Source organism: Schizosaccharomyces octosporus, assembly GCF_000150505.1.
Source record: "Schizosaccharomyces octosporus yFS286 unplaced genomic scaffold supercont6.1, whole genome shotgun sequence".
Taxonomy (NCBI): domain Eukaryota; kingdom Fungi; phylum Ascomycota; class Schizosaccharomycetes; order Schizosaccharomycetales; family Schizosaccharomycetaceae; genus Schizosaccharomyces; species Schizosaccharomyces octosporus.
Window position 1 is genome coordinate 242,616 of NW_013185619.1, and position 16,624 is coordinate 259,239.

General features: G+C 36.3%; 8 protein-coding genes across 8 annotated transcripts; 4 read left to right on the forward strand and 4 right to left on the reverse strand.

Annotated features, from left to right (window-relative positions):
* Positions 1-640: 640 nt before the first annotated feature.
* On the forward strand, positions 641-2,489 carry SOCG_02737 (BAR adaptor protein). The gene is made up of 6 exons (XM_013161227.1): positions 641-878; positions 921-930; positions 1,021-1,096; positions 1,137-1,184; positions 1,228-1,332; positions 1,367-2,489. Exons 1-6 carry the CDS (start codon positions 850-852, stop codon positions 2,392-2,394), a joined length of 1,296 nt encoding a protein of 431 aa, XP_013016681.1. The 5' UTR covers positions 641-849; the 3' UTR covers positions 2,395-2,489.
* On the reverse strand, positions 2,490-5,015 carry SOCG_02738 (aminopeptidase; the record flags this gene model as incomplete). The annotated part of the gene is made up of 1 exon (XM_013161228.1): positions 2,490-5,015. One exon carries the CDS (start codon positions 5,013-5,015, stop codon positions 2,490-2,492), a length of 2,526 nt encoding a protein of 841 aa, XP_013016682.1.
* A 109-nt stretch (positions 5,016-5,124) lies between these two features.
* On the reverse strand, positions 5,125-6,219 carry SOCG_02739 (ribosome biogenesis protein). Its single transcript, XM_013161229.1, has 2 exons — positions 5,672-6,219; positions 5,125-5,563 (listed from the first exon to the last, which is right to left on the reverse strand). Exons 1-2 carry the CDS (start codon positions 6,156-6,158, stop codon positions 5,199-5,201), a joined length of 852 nt encoding a protein of 283 aa, XP_013016683.1. The 5' UTR covers positions 6,159-6,219; the 3' UTR covers positions 5,125-5,198.
* A 35-nt stretch (positions 6,220-6,254) lies between these two features.
* Positions 6,255-8,375, reverse strand: SOCG_02740 (transcription factor TFIIIB complex subunit bdp1). The gene is made up of 5 exons (XM_013161230.1): positions 8,240-8,375; positions 7,737-8,198; positions 7,053-7,693; positions 6,861-7,008; positions 6,255-6,809 (listed from the first exon to the last, which is right to left on the reverse strand). Exons 1-5 carry the CDS (start codon positions 8,268-8,270, stop codon positions 6,568-6,570), a joined length of 1,524 nt encoding a protein of 507 aa, XP_013016684.1. The 5' UTR covers positions 8,271-8,375; the 3' UTR covers positions 6,255-6,567.
* SOCG_02741 (ubiquitin-protein ligase E3 Brl1) lies at positions 8,358-10,830 on the forward strand. The gene is made up of 2 exons (XM_013161231.1): positions 8,358-8,594; positions 8,638-10,830. The coding sequence occupies exons 1-2, from the start codon at positions 8,502-8,504 to the stop codon at positions 10,615-10,617; spliced, it is 2,073 nt and encodes a 690-aa protein (XP_013016685.1). The 5' UTR covers positions 8,358-8,501; the 3' UTR covers positions 10,618-10,830.
* On the forward strand, positions 10,787-13,983 carry SOCG_02742 (ubiquitin-protein ligase E3). The gene is made up of 3 exons (XM_013161232.1): positions 10,787-11,210; positions 11,260-11,736; positions 11,777-13,983. The coding sequence occupies exons 1-3, from the start codon at positions 10,967-10,969 to the stop codon at positions 13,762-13,764; spliced, it is 2,709 nt and encodes a 902-aa protein (XP_013016686.1). The 5' UTR covers positions 10,787-10,966; the 3' UTR covers positions 13,765-13,983.
* A 31-nt stretch (positions 13,984-14,014) lies between these two features.
* SOCG_02743 (rhomboid family protease) lies at positions 14,015-16,377 on the forward strand. Its single transcript, XM_013161233.1, has 3 exons — positions 14,015-14,475; positions 14,522-14,798; positions 14,845-16,377. The coding sequence occupies exons 1-3, from the start codon at positions 14,310-14,312 to the stop codon at positions 15,140-15,142; spliced, it is 741 nt and encodes a 246-aa protein (XP_013016687.1). The 5' UTR covers positions 14,015-14,309; the 3' UTR covers positions 15,143-16,377.
* On the reverse strand, positions 15,141-16,154 carry SOCG_02744 (ran GTPase binding protein Mog1). The gene has a single exon (XM_013161234.1). The coding sequence runs from the start codon at positions 15,983-15,985 to the stop codon at positions 15,407-15,409; it is 579 nt and encodes a 192-aa protein (XP_013016688.1). The 5' UTR covers positions 15,986-16,154; the 3' UTR covers positions 15,141-15,406.
* Positions 16,378-16,624: the final 247 nt, after the last annotated feature.

Here is a 16,624-nt window from a genome sequence, read left to right on the forward strand (position 1 = left end):
TATATACGGTATTTATCTTTTCTTTACTACATACTTGGGTTCCAGTGAACCTCCTATACAACACATAGTCGAATATATTTGCTGCGGTAAGCTAGCTAACCGAAAAACTTGAGTAGTTGACTGTCAGATCAAAAGCCAACGACTACTCATAATTTATTCAAAAAGATATAAAACATATATCATATCGTTTCACTACTATTACATATCCACACCGAAATCGATATTTGAGGTATGAAGGAGGAGGAGTTAGTTTAAAAAGGATGTATCTAGAAAACAATGGCTTTTTATAATTATAAATGACGGAGTACAATTACGTTTTAAGTGTTGAAAACGTTCTCGTGTTGGCCAAGTAAAAACAATTGTATTCCCCGTTGAATAACTTCTATTCGTTACTAATCAGTTTTGCATATGGAAGAAATATATATTTAATGAAAATTGCATAAATAATTTAAACTTATAATTCATTGAAGCTAGAATTCGACTAAATGTTTGAAAATATCCTAGATCACATTTCCTCAGAAATCAACACTATCAAGTCAACCATAAGATTTATTAAGACGGAGGAGCTTCATGGATGAGAAAGTAACTGCGTAGTTTCAGCGACTTTATAGTGCCCATTTAGGTAAGCGGTGGAATATATAGTAAACATTCTTCTGAAACAATGTAAACAAACAAACACATCGTACTATATAAATCGTCTTCATTGCTGGGCAAGTTATAAATAACTTAACAATAGAAAAACTAAAGAACCCTTAATTGTTGAAGGTGCAGATACGGATTTTCCGAGTGCTAATGGAATAAACATATTTCCAAAAAGCATAGATACGTTCTGGCAGTAGAATAAAAAAAATGGTTACAAAGTTTTTTTCAACATGGAGGTATGCGAAATAAACTGCGAATCACTAGCTAACTTCTTTAAGCACAGAAAGAGTATGTGAGAAACCGAGTAGTTGCTTTTAATAGAGAACAAAAGCATCTTTAAGCCAGAAAAATAATCAGTCTATATTAATCAATTTTTAGCTTCCAACTGATCAGAGAATTCAACTACCTGACAGTTTCTTGCAGCTTGAAGAAGAAATAGGAGTTCGAGAAGAAGGTAATAACAAGGTGTATCTAACAATAAAACTAACAGGTAGGAATAACTAAACTTTATCAAGCTGGAAACGCTTGGATTGAATCACTAGGTGAGTAGAATAGCCTCAAGCATAGTGTCTAATAAATAAACAGGAAAGAGAGTTGATGGTGAAGAGAAGGAAAAATGTTTCCCGATCGAGAAAATGGGGCAAGTTATGGTTAGCCATGGAAAAGCTCTTCCTAACGACTCCCCTTATGGTAAGTAAATTAAGATAAGCGATGCTAATTATAGGTGCCGCTTTGGTTAATTATGGTCAAGTACAGCTCAAAATCGGAGAGCTTTTAGGTTTCTTTACGAATAGAGCCAATGCCTGCTATCTTGACTTCCTTAAGCGCTATCTGGTGCAAATGAAAGATTACCATACAGCCAGGAAGAAACTGGAAAGTCGTCGCCAAACCTACGAATCACTCCTGATGAAAGCTTACAAAGCTAAGAAGGAAGACCCGCGTTTAGAGGAAGACATCCGTCTAGCTTCTTACAAATTCGAAGAGTCAACGGAGAACGTTCGAAGCCGTATGGTTGCTTTAAAAGAAGCAGAAACTGATCAGCAGCAACAAATGACTCAATTATTGACACACCAACTTGATTATTTTAAGGAAGCTACAAAGGCACTAGCAAATGTTCATGAATTATGCAGTTCCTCCATATCACAGAACCAAGAGGTCACCCAAGCCAAAAGTGATGACGAGGTCTGTGAAGTTGATCTGTATAAAGCTTCCCTAAACCGAACCCCAATTCATGAGCCTAGAAGTTCACAACCTTCTTCTATAACCTTCCAACTGAACGGAGAACCTAACAATAATTTGAGGGAGGGAACTAAAGATCAAACGGTAGTTCAAGCACTTTACACGTTTACTGGGAGAAACAGCAAGGAACTTGACTTCAATGCCGGCGATCTCATTTCAGTAAGCCACAAACTAAGCGAAGATTGGTATGTTGGAGGAAAAATGAATACTCAAATGGAAGTATTGGGCAAATCGGGTATGTTTCCAGCAAACTATTGCCGTCGTATTTCAGGTAGAGCCATTCAATACAAAACACCTACCAATTCTATAGAAAGAGCAAAGACTCTTCGACGTATCGTCAGTGATGAACCAAAGGACCTAAGCACTCCTATTAAGCAAACTCATGGTAATATAGGAAAGCTTCTCGAAAGCGACAACGGGACATTTGAACCAGCTAGCAACTCTTCTCCTTCCTATATCAAGGTTCGAAAACCCTTACCTAGTGTCCCTAACAAAGGCGTGTTTATGGCATAAGACAATACTTGTTTTCCTTTACATCAGCGTCGTCTTTTTCCGAATAACGGATCACTTGAAATTCATTTCATTACTAATCATGTCCTAATATTTTCTCATGTCATTGTAAAAGAAGTTGAGACTTTCAACAAGCCAGTACTTGCTTTTGTACCAACCGACCAAGCAGGTAAATGCTGGAGGAAATTTTCGTAAGCAGGGATTGTACCATCAGTAATATCATCGTATGAGCATGTTATTTCGGTAGCTGTCGGTTCCGTAATGGTTAAATTAAGAGTATAAGGCTTTAGGAATTCTCTTTGGCCCATACGGATAGACTTATATACCTTACTTATCCTGTTTTCATTTAAGTCTTCAACAAACACAGACTCATTAAAGTTAACTGTACACCACTTACTTTCGGCGCGGATTGTAAGATCCACTTGATGTTTCCCTTGATTTAGCTCGTACACAATAGGATTATTCACTTCAAAAGAAGGTTTGACAGATTCAAAAGAACAATAAGTATCATCGCATTGACCGCCATTTGCTGTATAATAAGGGTTGAATTGCAAGATCTGATCTGTAAAAGGAGTAATGTTCTTGACATAAAAGGTATGATTTCCATTATTTAAATTGTATGTTTGAAAAGTCGCCAACTTCAGTGGATGAGTTTCGTCGAAAGGGTCAAGGAACAAGGCTTGCACAAGAAGCGTTATCCAAAGCATTGTCAAGACTGCAGTGGACTTCTTAGATAATGCACGGAATATAAAGGGTCCGCTATTCACCATCGAGAAGAAGGCGATGATTATCGTCAGTTTATACAGTTTATTAGAAAATGGAGCATCAGTCAAAGTTTGACTCCCGGCTGGCAAGATCACCTCATTCAAAATGTCATAACACAAAAATAGGGGAAGAGGTACAATGAAAATGAAATATAGAACAGACCAAATGTTATCTTTAAGCTTTGCATGGGCTTTTTTAGTAGATAGGTTTGAAGGCCTGTGGATGAGAGGTTGTTGAGGCACAGAACCATATTGAGACTGATTCGAAGACGGAACACCAAGAAGGGATCGTTCTTCGCGTGTAAAATTCATGTCTTCAACGTTATCAACGAAATAATGGATTCGGATTAACGTTAATATACAGCAGCAGACAGTGCTTAAATAGGAAAGCGTAACCCAGTATGTGGAACTCAATTCATAGTGTAAAGAAAGTACTACAGATATAAAAAATACTGCATACCATAGCATTTGAACATACCATATGAGGACAATTTCAATGCAGCTTAAGTCTTCTGATGAAAGCTTACTATGAGTAGCAGCTGTACGAAACGAGAAAGCCAGAGCAATCAAATTAGTCAAATAAAACAAAGCAGAGACAAGTCCACTATGAGCATTGATAAGATATGGATTATACCAAGTCAAGAAAAGTACAGTCCCTGCATCAAATACAAACACAAACACACATGATAAGAGGAAACAAGCCATGTATCTTTTCTTCTTTATTTGAGTATACAAAGAAGGGAACCGAAGCAAAATCGAGAGTAAAATTATCGGACAAACAACAACTAATACGACGCTTGTCATCTGATATAAAGGATATTTAAATTGCCAGTACTTTCCAAATAACAAAAAGAATGTGGGTTTTGAGAATTTTGTCAAGTCTTTCCTGGGTTCATCAAGTAAATTATTTACAGAACGAAAAGCAGAATACATCATATGTCTCAAAGATTTAGGCATAACATGTGACAGATCATCTTTAGCGGTATGATAAATATTTCTATTTTCATAAAAAGCAATGTCAAGACCAGCAGTTCCGTTATGCATATTTTCATACACGATATAATCTGTTTCACTGCGAATGATTCTTCGCTTAAAAAAGTCTGAGCCTAATATTGATGCAAGAGGATACTTATTCTTTCGAAAATAAGCTTTTGTAACGTAATGATTAGAAGATCGAAACAGCATTGCCTTCCCGCCAGATCCAGCTCCTTCGAGGTTAACAAAGGCTGTTACGTTTTTGGAAAGCTCGTGAGCAGCAAAAGCCCTAGCGCCGTATAAATAATCTTCTTCAGCGTTATTGAAATTTACTATTAAATCTCGCTCTGGCTGATGCTTCGCATAATATCTACAAAGCTCCAACGTAGCAGCAACTCCCATGCCATCATCGGTGGTACCTTTACCGGTCGACACAGAATCATAATGAGCAGATAGAAGTATAGGTAGTCTTTGTCGGTTTTTCCCCTGGAAATGTATTAGGATATTATTTCCTTCAAAGTAGACCAGGTCAGACTTGTTATCTAACTCGAATGTTATATTCGTGTAGAGGTCATCTATAACTGTAACATAAGGCTGATTACTTTCTTCTAGTGGTCTCAGCTCGTCTAGTAAATAATCACGAACAACCTCGTTTTGCTTTGAATTGTAAGGATGAGGGAGTAGCGAAATGAATTTCAAGTCATTCCAAGCACGCTCAACATCTAGTCCCGGTAGCGACTTTGTCGGAGGAAACCTAGCGATGCGAGACCAATCAAGCAAATAAAGAATAAAAAGAAAAGTAAACCCAAAAATTGAGCATGTAAGACTAGACTTGAACGTCTTTGCACATATCCGCTCAACTAATGCTTTTTTAGAAATAGCCATGAAAGCATCAACAATGGTCTTCTGATAACTATATTTAAATAAAAAAAAAGCAGTTAGATATAATATACTGTAATTATTTTACGTGAATGGCTGTCGTTAAAGGTAGATCGTGAACTTGTGGGTGTGAGGGTGATGTGTAAGAAATCGCAGTAGGTAAATTCGTTTGCGAATGCTCATGAATTTTTAATCTAGAGAATCATCAGAACTATCTATTGAATCTTGCTTTGGTTTAAAAGTTTTTCTTTGATTATAAGGAACTACTTTGCTTCCTGCAGCAACAAAACAGTAATGTCGAGAATCCCTCAGTTCGCCTTTCCAGGGAGATTTTTCACTTATTCCCTCCTTCCATCCAATTGTACGTCGATGAGAGTATTCAGGATAACAAGAAGAATCAAAAGGTTCGGTCATTAAACTAATGAAACCTGCCTCTTTGGCTAGTCCTTTTAGATTCCACATACTGTATGGTTTCGTTTCAGCAAGAGTAATGACAATGACTCCATTTTCCGAAAGGAGCTCTTTCGACTGTTTAAAAAACTCTAAAAGCATTTCTGTATAAGTTAGTTATGGACTCTAGATGATCTCAAAACTTGAAAGCAGTAGCCGAAATCTCATTTTCAATAATTCCGCCTGAAAAGCTAGAAATTTAATGAACATACTTTGATTATCCAGGATATTTCGATCTTGGTCTTTTATACCCTTTCCAGAGTGTGGAAAGTTCCACAGAATTGTATCAAATTGTCTATTCTTAAGCTTTCGATTTTGCTTTAGCTTAGTAGCATCCACATCGTACAGAACTTCACCTCCATTTTGCAAAACCTGTTCAATATATTCTGAAGAGTCAGGATACTTGAGCTCTACGTCTTCTTTGCTGTCGTAACAGGTTGCCAATAGAACAGCCTCACTATCTATATGATGCTTTTGTAAAGAAGCTGCAAACGAGAAATTCCCTTCACCAATTAATAAAAACCGATGGTTGCGCTCGAATGGAGGAACATAACGGAAATTCCTTGGCTTTGCAGGCGTCTTCTGGATTTTGTCAGTTTGCAGAGGATTTCTCTTTTTTAAAGCTGAAAAAGGCTCATTTTCAGTTTCTTGTTTTACTGAAGATTTTCTTTGCTTTTTAGATCTTTCCTTTTTTCCCATAGTCCGTAAATTAAAAAATCGTGTAGGTTAACTACCTTTCTATCATATTTTTGAAAAGAATAAAGATGAGTAAAAATTACTAGTTATTATAAAAAGCTACATTCTATTCACGTAAAATTAAAGAATAAATACTAAATTATTAAATATAACTCAACTTATGAAAATTCATCCAAAAACGATTTATAAAATTGAGACCACGATCCAAAATCAGCTTCATAAAAGTAAACAATATCTATAGAAGTTAGATAAGCATACCTCTGTAAGCTAGAAATAACAAAACGAATTATTGAAACAATGTAAATTAAAGTGCACAAATTCCATAATTCCAAGATTTAAAATAACAAATCAACGATAACCCAAATTAACTACCAAAACAATAAAACCAATAATTAAGAAAATAAACCAAAAATTAAGCCACTTGTCCCACTACCTCAATTCCGTCTTCAAAAACAATCTCTCTTTCTTGCTTTGTTTGAGGAGCATTTCTCTCCTGCTCAGCTTCATAATTCGCTATAACTTGTCTTTGTTCAGCTGTTTCCACAGCTCGCTTTCTTTCTTCTTCAAAAGCACTTCGTATATGAGCCAGCTCTTTTTCAACCTCTTCGACAGGACGAAAAACTTTACCGGATTCTTTGCTGTACTCTTCCATATCTAATTTTAGGGTTAATGAAGTTCATAAAAGCATGTATATTTTAAGCTTACCGACTGGCTTTTTAGTCCTTAACGCTTCATTAATTCGAGCAGGATTTCGTTTTTCTTCCTGCTTGAATTTGAGCTTAATTTGTCTACGGTTGCGACTTGGAAACATATTAGAGATAAGAGCAAAATCTGTGCCCCATTGAGAAAGCGCCTAGTTGTTAGTTATGAAGGTTCCAAAAAGGAAGAAATGAATACCTTGTAAAACTTATCTGTCTCATCACTTTTCCACTTCTCAGATTTTTGACGGTTTCCCCAAGTTGCGCTCGTTACCCTACGAGATAATGCATTTTCTTCTACGAACTCACGATCCTCTTCAGGTACATAATCTCTCTCATGACGATCTACTTCCAAAGAAGCTTCATCCAAAACAATCTGACCATCAACAACTCGTGTTCTAGGAGCGGAAGCGGTTGAGCGATTGAATTGCCCATCTGAATCCATCTTATCAGCGAGCTGGTCCAAAATAGATTTAGATGCCACATTAGACTCTGGAACTTCTACCTCTTCCTGTCCCTCTGGCTCAGCTTCCACTGTTCCAACTACTTCTTCTTCCTCTTCAGGTTCCTGTATGTTCATCTGAGAAGTATTGTTCACGGATTGCACATCTCGCTGGGGAGACTCTTCCTTGGCAGGAGTAACTGATCCGGTACGTTTTTTTCTCTTTGCTAACTTTTCCTCCAAAAGTATCTTCTCAATTTCGACGAAACGTTGACTCTTTCTGCCGATACCAGGATCATCACACAATGCAGACATTTTAGTTTCGTTTATGTTGATACTCTCCTGCTCAGTTCCAACATTATCAACAATAAGTTTACGCTTCCTTCTACGAATTGACGCTAATTCATTTGTCAGCTAAAATTCGTCATCAACAAAACTTACCCTTTGTCATTCGCTTTGATTGAGACGCATCTTGGTCCTCAATATTTACCGGAATAGAGCTTAGTTGTGAAAGAGGAATGTTTTCATCCATAGGAGTCTCATTCTTAACTTGACCAGATAATCCAGAACTTTGAAATGAAGCAAGATGGGATTCATCTTCGTTAGACTGGGAAGAAGATTCAACCGTCGGCTTCGATATTACAGAAGTTTGATTATTTTGTAAATCTGAGCCTTCATCATTTTGGTTTCCCATCTTTTGTGCTTCTTGAGCAGCTTCAACTAATATGTTAAATGAATCGCGCCCTTCCTCCTGAGGACCGTCAACTGGCTCCTCATTTACCTCATGCAAATTCGTCGAAATTCCTTCCTGTAGAGCTTCAACATCTTCGCGTTGAATAGGTTTCTCCACGGAGCGTTCTCTACGAGCAATAAATTTCGGGGCAAATTTCGAATACGGATTTTCTGAATTTTCATTAGCAAACATAATATGAATAGTAACTTACTTATAGGAGAAGACAGTAATTTAGCACTCATATCATGGAAAGAAAGGCCTCCAATTAACTCCAAATCGTACTCAATTGGGTTGTGGCAGTTTCCAAGTGTAAACAGCGCTCCCTCAATAATTTCATAGTGTAAGTGTCAACCACCAAATTTTAGTAACTACCGATGAAACTACCAGACACATTCAAATTAGTTTTAATTGTTTGAATGTCATATAGAACTGGAAAACTTATAATATAAACATATATAAAAAGCGTCGATATTATGGCATTAGTGAATGAACCGCCAAGGAAGCGACGTTTGGTGCATAACGAACATACAAGGTTACTCAATTTTGAAGAAGACGATGATTTAGAGGTATGCATTACATTTGCAGTTCTGTGGATTAACACTTTGGTAGTTATTTCAGAAAGAAGCAATATGGAGACGAGCTCATGAATATGACATCCTCCTGCTTGAAGACAAAAAAGCTCAAGAAAAATGGAGTGAATTATTAGAAAAATTTAATCATTATATATTGCAAGTCTGCAATCATCATCAAGAACTTATGAGTTATTTGCAAAAGTTAGCATCTCCGTTGATTGACAAAGAAAGAACTAAGGATTTACCAAAAGAGTTGTCTTTCGAGAAAGCTTTATATTTTGAAAAAAATGATTTAGTCTCTGATGATTTGCAGTCTTATTTCTCAGACTTCGACAAGATCTTGAAATCAATTATCTCTAATGGTATTTTAGCGAAGTTGGATGAAGCAAATGTTTCTGAATGGAACCAGTGGATTCAAGAGAAGGAAGGCCAATTTTTGATGACTTTTGAAACCTACTTTCAACGACTGAAACTTGCCCTTTTAAAAAAAGAGCTCACGTATACTTCTGATAGGCAGCACTCTGCAGAACTAGAATGGAAACAGTTACAACAGCAAAATATTACGCTTGAACTAGAGCACAGCATAGAACGAAAAAAGGAGCAGACTCTTCATTTGGCAGACTCGAAGGATGATTCAGAGGCTTTCAAAAGGAACGTTTCGCAGGATGATGAGAACGTCGTCAAGCTAAAAAATAATTTCGACTCACAATCTAGCATGATGAAAAGAAATGTTGATCAAAAATTATACCAGGTATTAGAAAAACAAAGAGAGGCGGCCCATTTATATATCGAATTGCTCTCTGCGACTGATCGAGCTTTAGAGAAGACACCTGAATACCAAGGCTTATTGGAAAAGCTGCATGAAAACGAAAACAATGTGAGAAATATAAACAGTCAGCTTGCATCAGTTTCCAGTGAATTACAGACATTCGTATCTCAACGAACTAAAATACAAATAGAGGATACACAACAAAAAATGAACGAAATAAAAGAGAAACAAGCACGAATTGAAGAACTTGAAAGGTCGTTAACTTTAATGAGAACGGAGCGTGATGGTCTCGTCGTACAGCAACAAATGTCGAACACTAACGATGTATATTTCCAAGAAATATTACAGACCCTAACCCTTCTCACTGATTCGAAAAAATCAATTTTGGAAGCTCATAAGACTAAGCTCGCTTATTTGGAGTGGGTAAATAGTTATGACTTGCAAACGAATGTAGGTGACCAGAAAGATGAGGAAGTGGAAAAGGTTTCTAGGAATAATGCTTGTTTAGAAGCAGAACTTCCGGGAATGCATTTAGCTTTTAACAAGGCGTACTCAAAGTTGAGAAATAATTTAGACTTGCTTCAGAGTAATGAAGAAGCCGTCAAAAAAGCCCATTACGATAAATCTAGAGCTGCGCAAAAGTACTTTTCTGCGATGAAATCGCGCGATTTATTGATTACAGAAAGTAAAACCTTAAAGTTGGTTAACAGTAAAGGCCAGGAATTTGTTAATAAGCTTTCTGAACGTGAAAACGTGTTGGCTAAATATCAGTCATCTCTCAAGGAAATGGAAATTGTATATAAACAAATTAAGGACATTTTTGGAAGATATTCCACAGGAGTCCTTGAAGAAGATAAGCGTTTGCAAATTAGAAATTCCGATCTTGAACAAAAGTTCAAAAGCTTACAAGAATCTATTGAGCTCACTAATGAAGATACTCACGCTGCACGCGAAAAGTATTATTCTTTACAAATCAAGGAAGCTCAACTAAGTTTGAAAGATGAATACAATCAGAAAGAGTCAGCTCTTATAGAAAAGGCTTACGAAACCGAAGAGGCACAGGTTTATAAAGGAATGCTGAAATGCCAGATGTGTGATTATTCAAACTGGAAAAATAGGCTTATACCCACATGTGGCCATGCGTTTTGTTCGAGTTGTATAGAATCCAGGCTAAAGCAGAAAGATCGTGCTTGTCCCATCTGTGAAACCATATATAACTCAGCGGATATAGTGACAATTCATCTTTAATATCTTTACTCTTTTGTATCCTACGAATCTATTTATTATTTTTTGTTTTTTGGGGGACTTTTGAATAATACCTTCTTTTTTATTTATACTACTTATATGTTAGCTTTTAAAAATATGTACACTAAATGAATGTAAATGTTAAAAACGAAATGACTTCATCCCAATTTGAGGATAAAAAATAGAGACGTACCACATCTCACTTCTGCATTCATCAGCATAGTTGGACTATACAAAGGCTATAATTCGAAATTACACTTCTATTATTTATTTTTTTTATAATTGTAATATCTTTAAGAGCTAATTGACCGCATATATCTCTAATCATTTACATACCGCCAATTTATGAAAGATGAGTATAGCAGAAGACTGGGTCGATCCTGCATCTTCTGAGAATACGGAGCTACAAAACGATTTTTATTATAAAAAAAACGAGCTGAATAATGAACGAAGAAGCCTATTTTCTATTGAGAAAGTCCAGTTGCAATTTCCTGTTTCAATACGTTGTTTAGCTGTTGAAAATAACATCTTGGTCATGGCACTCACAAGTGATAAACTAATGATTGTAGATTTAGAAAGACCTGAAGAAATTGTGGGTATGTGTTCTGTTCTATCCTTCTCGTTGCGTATTCTAACCGTTCTCAGACATAGAACTTCCTAAGAAAGCTTTAGCGCTCGGACTGACATACAAGATTTTCTTAGATCCTTCAGGGCGCTATATATTTGTCTCTACAACGGCTGGCGATAATTGTCTATTTACCCCTTCTCGGCAAAGTCGAGTTTTGACGAAGCTAAAAGGACACACAGTAGAATCCGTAGTGTGGAAAATTGGGGAAAATAATGTTTTGGAACTACTGCTTGCTTCCAGATCTGGGGTTATAATCGAGATTGTTTTAATGTTGGATACAGCTCATGTGAAACGACTTGAGAAGTCTATGAATACCGTTTATTCTTTCTCAGAGTCAGAGGTTCCTTTGGATATGTTGTTATCAAGTCAAGAAGACTCTTTAAAGGAAAACCTTGTAGTTGCTACTAATCAAAGAATTTTGAAGTTTACGAAGGGTAATAATCCTAGCTCAGATCAGCACTACTTTACTCCTTTCCTTCAGGGAGAGATCAATGGTATGAATGCGGTTAATTGTTATTTTATTACTAATTACAGAACTTTATCATATATCTGACGATGAATCTGTTCAATGCGTCTCGCATTCTCCGTATCCCCAAACCTCTGCTGAACCATATACCATTGCTATAAAAACGAACAAGAGAATTGTCTATCACGATCTAATGAATGAAACTATGAGCATGATTCAAGAGTATCAATTTATTGAGTCACCACGTCTCTCCGTATCGACTGTAGAGATGAACTTGCTGCTTACCCCTTTTCATATAGTAGTTTTCGATTTGGATACTATATTCTTTATTAACAGAATTAACCAAAAGGAAGTATACCAACAAAAAGTTCCCCTTTCCCCTCATGAAGAAATATTAGGGCTGTCTTGCGATCATGTAAAAGACACATATTGGCTGTATACCACGGAGAGTCTTCATGAGTTAGTGGTCAACAATGAATTGGGCGATGTTGCTTTAGTATTTTTACAGAAACAAGAGTACATAAAGGCTTTGGAGTGTGCTAATACACCAAATGTTCGAAATTCTGTTTTGGATGGTTACGCCGATCACCTAATGAAAATAGGAGACTATGAAAAGGCTGCTACTTTTTTTGCTGAAACTCTCAAATCGGTGGAAGAGGTTGCTTTGAGTTTCATAGAAATTGGACAGAAAGATGTCCTGAGACAGTATTTATGGAAAAAGGTAGAGTCTTATAAAGCTTCCATGAAATTCCAAAGAGAGGTTTTAGTAAATTGGCTTTTAGAATCATTGTTAGGAAGACTAAATGATTTGGATGAAGAAGAGAGACTTGAGTTATTTCCAGATGCTATAGTTGAAAAAAGACAGCAAGTTTTATTCGAGTTTTCAAGGCTTTTAGCACAATATAAAGATGACATCAATAAGGAACTTGCGTACAACCTTGCAAATAATTATGGCAAAGAAGAACAGCTATTGCAAATCGCAACAGTGATGAAAGATCAGTCTTACATTATGCATTACTGGGTACAACGAGAAAACTACGATAAAGCACTGGAAACTTTAAATGAAGGCGTGGATCAGGAAAGCCTTATCCAGCATGCAACTGCTCTATTAACCCATCGGCCAATGGAGACTGTAAGTATATGGGAGCGACAGACAGATATGGATGTTCATGCGTTGATACCGTCTTTATTGAGTTATAACCAGCGTGCTCGAGTCTCAGTTGAGGAAAATGCTGCAATTCGCTACTTGAAATTTGTAACTGGTGTATTAGGATGTGAGGAGCCTTCTATACATAATACGCTCTTTTGTATATACGCATGTCATTCTAGTTCGAACGAGTCTTACCTGATGAATTATATTGAACAACAAGGGGAGCATCCTTTATATGACATGGATCTTGGAATTCGACTTTGTTTACAGTTCAACTGTCGTAGAAGTGCTGTAAAAATTTTGGTATTATTAAAATTATACAGTCAGGGTGTTGAATTGGCTTTAGAAGAAAAGGATTACGAACTGGCTGCCTCTGTTGCCAACATTCCCGAGGATGATTTAGCATTGAAGAAAAGTCTCTGGCAAACCATTACAAAAGCAATATTTTCATCGACTGAAAATGTAAAAGAATCAATAAAGTTTTTAGAAAAATCAAATGTGCTTCCCCTTACGGAGCTTATTCGACTTTTACCAGAAGAGATTTCGCTTGACGACCTGAGAGACAATATCTGTGACGAGTTGGAAAGTTGTCGAGAACAAATCGGGCAATTGGGCCTCCAAATCGAACAGGCAACCGAAGTTGCTGAAGCTGTACGTACGAAGTCTGATGACCTTAAAAACAGATACGTAGTTCTTAACCATAATGAGCCATGCTGGCATTGTCATCATCTGCTATTTTCCGAGCCTTTCGTTCTTTTCCCATGTCAACATGCTTTTCATAGACAATGTATGTTGAAGCATCGACTAAGTAATGTCTCTGAAAAGGACATTGCAAAAGAATGTCAGCTTTGTGGTCCTTCATATACCGTCCGTTTACTAGATGAACCATTTCCTGATACGTTTTGATCCCGATTCTATTATACCAGAGGTCATTGATTTTTCTAATATTTGAATCCTTTTTTTGTTATTTATGTTTGTTCTTTGGTTTTCAAATGTTATTACTGGAACTATAGAAGGAACTTTATCGTCCACATTCTTTTGATGAGTTATATGTTAATGAATAGTCATGCTTACTTTATACTAAATTTTTTGTATTTATTCATTCAAAACAAACGTAAAGTCAGTATATATATTTTTTTTTTCTGCATTACCCGTTCGTCTACTGACAAAACCGAATAGTAATATTAGAATTGTACTATGAACAAAATATGAAGCACTGTGTAAATTTGCATCGCATAAAGCTTCGATTATATTCATATATCTAAATATGTATCGTGTATTTTGGTCAGAAACAAATGTAACTTAAGAGCGAGTTTGGACACCATGTTCTAGCTGAATAAAGCTTACTGTCGTTATAACGACTTTACTTATGCATAATACCAATTCTTGCTGCAAATGTCTACAAAAACCAAGTATAGATACAAAGAATAAAAAGGTAGTAGAAACAAAAAATGATTGCAAGAGTGTTAGAATCTATCAAAGATTTCTTTCAGACTTTACCGTTATGGACTAAGACTGTAACATGGATAGCCTTGTTCATTCAGTTGATGTCCTTCACTGGGTTTCCAACAAGTTATTTGGCATTATCATGGAAAAATGTATTTCATAAATTCTTATGTAAGTACGCATTTGAAAGCTACAAATTACTGATGGTTCTTTCCAGTCTTCGAAGTCTACACATATGTATTTTTACATGTCTCTCTTTTACATATCATATTTAATTTCGCATCTTTGCTCCCATTAATGGCTAAGTTTGAAAAGGAGCATGGCACTTTTGCATGTATATTCATAACAATGGTACCGTATACACTATTCCCTGCCTTGGTGCATCTTGTGGCTTATCGTTTTATGTTTTTAAAGGAGTCAATTTCAATTGCTGGATTTAGCGGATGGGCCTTTGCGTTCATATCTGCGACATGTGTCCATAATCCTGAAGGGCCGTAAGCATAGCTTTCTAGCTAAGTTTGATTCTAATCGTTCATTTAGGTTTCAAAACTATATCCAAAAAAAGTATATTCCGCTTATATACTTGTTAATTACTACGATTTTTGTACCTTACGCCAGTTTCATCGGTCATGCCTCTGGTGCCGCAGCTGGTTATGCGACGCCTTACATTTTTGAGCATATACCTTTAAAAAGGTGGGCAGAAAAGGTTGATTCTATAGGAAATCGCTTCAAAAATTACCAACCATATGATGAACTAGCGTATGCATCTCTGCCTATTGCTGAGCCTGGTACTGGTAATCCCAATTTTCCTGGAAAGGGGACCCGGTTGGGAACTTGAGGTTTCTAGACATAGAACAATTAACACAAGTTTATTAAAAAAAAAGGAAAAGTACTATTAGAGAAGTTCTCGAAACTACTAGCTATTTCAAGCATACTCTATTAAACATTTACCCAATGAATTTTATTCCAATACCGTTTTCCCTTTTCTTTGACAATAAATACTTTCCTCTTCATTGATTCTTTTTAATGGACAATAAAATTTCGATTGCAGCTGTAATTCTTCAAAGCAGACATAGACAGCTTTTTGCTGTTTGAGTTAATTTTAAGCTGAAGAAAAAAGGCTCTTGTCAACTAGAACCAAAGAACGTGTAAACTGACTCAAGATTCTATCTGCAGTTTGCAAGGTTGCCTCGTCAGCAGGAGAAACATCTGCTAACGTTTTGGGAAAAGACAACGTTTCGAACAAAGGGATATTTACGGAGCATACAATGTCTGTCTCAATATCCTGCAAGGTGATTACATGCACTAGTACAGCGACATTCGAAGCGGGATCCGTAACCTTTTTTCCCTTTTCCAGTATTCTTTGGCATCCAAAAGCGCGAGTACCATTTGCCAACTCATTATGGAATCCAGAAATATCGGTTTTATTTAAGTTTTCGTCTTTCCAAATAACAGAATCACTAGCATCATTATCGAAAGCAATGCTATCAAAATGAAACTTGGCGACTGTTGCATCGTGAGGTTTTTCAACTGCTTCTAGTAATTCCAAAATCAGAGTCAAATTTTCTTTTGAATCTTGAAGAAAAACTTCCTGATTATCTGGGATTTGTCTCAAAGCACTTGCATTCAAAAAGTTTTCAGGTAGTTCAGCTCGAAAAGCACCGCCGAATAATTGTACCATTTTTATTATGTAATACTTTAAAAAACTCTAAAAAAAACAAAACAAAAAAGAAACACTACTAGTTACAATAGTTTCTTCTTGCACTCAGCTCTTTTGTTTACGAGTCATCTGAACGATGAAGATTTCTTTGGTGTTGCGATACTGACACAACTTATCATCATATTTCGTTTCGCGCATATTATATGTTTATAGGGCATATTCGCGTCTATTTGATTTCCATATAAGCATATTTGGGTTAACGCATATGTTATTTAAAACATAGCTTGTAATAATTTATGAACTTACAAAACGAAAAGAAATCGAATTACATTCGTACTTTCAGAACAATTCTCAATGTATATAAACATAATCCCTCTTTCACAACCAATTGAAGAATATCCTCTAGTACTCCTATTGGTTTGACAATGTATCTGCATTCCCAGGATTGTATCAACTGGGCTTTTTAACACTGTTCATAAAATACAATTCTTTTGCTGCACTTTGCTTTCCTATTTATTTTATGAATGCTTAGGGGCTTTTGCGCTGGTCTCGTATTATGGAATATACCGAAGATGTTAAGCTATTCATGCTCGCGACGTATTATCGCGAGCTTATTATCACTTGTTCATTGTAAAAGTTTGAAGTATTTCAAAAACAATA

Coding starts and splice junctions, on each gene's coding strand:
- SOCG_02737 (XM_013161227.1), top strand. CDS start 850: ATGGTTACAAAGTTTTTTTCAACATGGAG. Junction 1,097..1,136: donor AATAGGAGTTCGAGAAGAAG/GTAATAACAAGG, acceptor ACTAACAGGTAG/GAATAACTAAACTTTATCAA. Junction 1,333..1,366: donor TCCTAACGACTCCCCTTATG/GTAAGTAAATTA, acceptor TGCTAATTATAG/GTGCCGCTTTGGTTAATTAT.
- SOCG_02739 (XM_013161229.1), bottom strand. CDS start 6,158: ATGGGAAAAAAGGAAAGATCTAAAAAGCAAAGAAAATCTTCAGTAAAA. Junction 5,564..5,671: donor AAATATCCTGGATAATCAAA/GTATGTTCATTA, acceptor TAACTTATACAG/AAATGCTTTTAGAGTTTTTT.
- SOCG_02740 (XM_013161230.1), bottom strand. CDS start 8,270: ATGAGTGCTAAATTACTGTCTTCTCCTATAA. Junction 7,009..7,052: donor AGACAGATAAGTTTTACAAG/GTATTCATTTCT, acceptor ACTAACAACTAG/GCGCTTTCTCAATGGGGCAC. Junction 6,810..6,860: donor AAGGACTAAAAAGCCAGTCG/GTAAGCTTAAAA, acceptor CCCTAAAATTAG/ATATGGAAGAGTACAGCAAA.
- SOCG_02741 (XM_013161231.1), top strand. CDS start 8,502: ATGGCATTAGTGAATGAACCGCCAAGGAAGCGACGTTTGGTGCATAAC. Junction 8,595..8,637: donor AAGAAGACGATGATTTAGAG/GTATGCATTACA, acceptor ACACTTTGGTAG/TTATTTCAGAAAGAAGCAAT.
- SOCG_02742 (XM_013161232.1), top strand. CDS start 10,967: ATGAGTATAGCAGAAGACTGGGTCGATCCTGCATCTTCTGAGAATACG. Junction 11,211..11,259: donor AAGACCTGAAGAAATTGTGG/GTATGTGTTCTG, acceptor AACCGTTCTCAG/ACATAGAACTTCCTAAGAAA. Junction 11,737..11,776: donor CCTTCAGGGAGAGATCAATG/GTATGAATGCGG, acceptor TACTAATTACAG/AACTTTATCATATATCTGAC.
- SOCG_02743 (XM_013161233.1), top strand. CDS start 14,310: ATGATTGCAAGAGTGTTAGAATCTATCAAAGATTTCTTTCAGACTTTA. Junction 14,476..14,521: donor TGTATTTCATAAATTCTTAT/GTAAGTACGCAT, acceptor GGTTCTTTCCAG/TCTTCGAAGTCTACACATAT. Junction 14,799..14,844: donor GTCCATAATCCTGAAGGGCC/GTAAGCATAGCT, acceptor TCGTTCATTTAG/GTTTCAAAACTATATCCAAA.
- SOCG_02744 (XM_013161234.1), bottom strand. CDS start 15,985: ATGGTACAATTATTCGGCGGTGCTTTTCGAGCTGAACTACCTGAAAAC.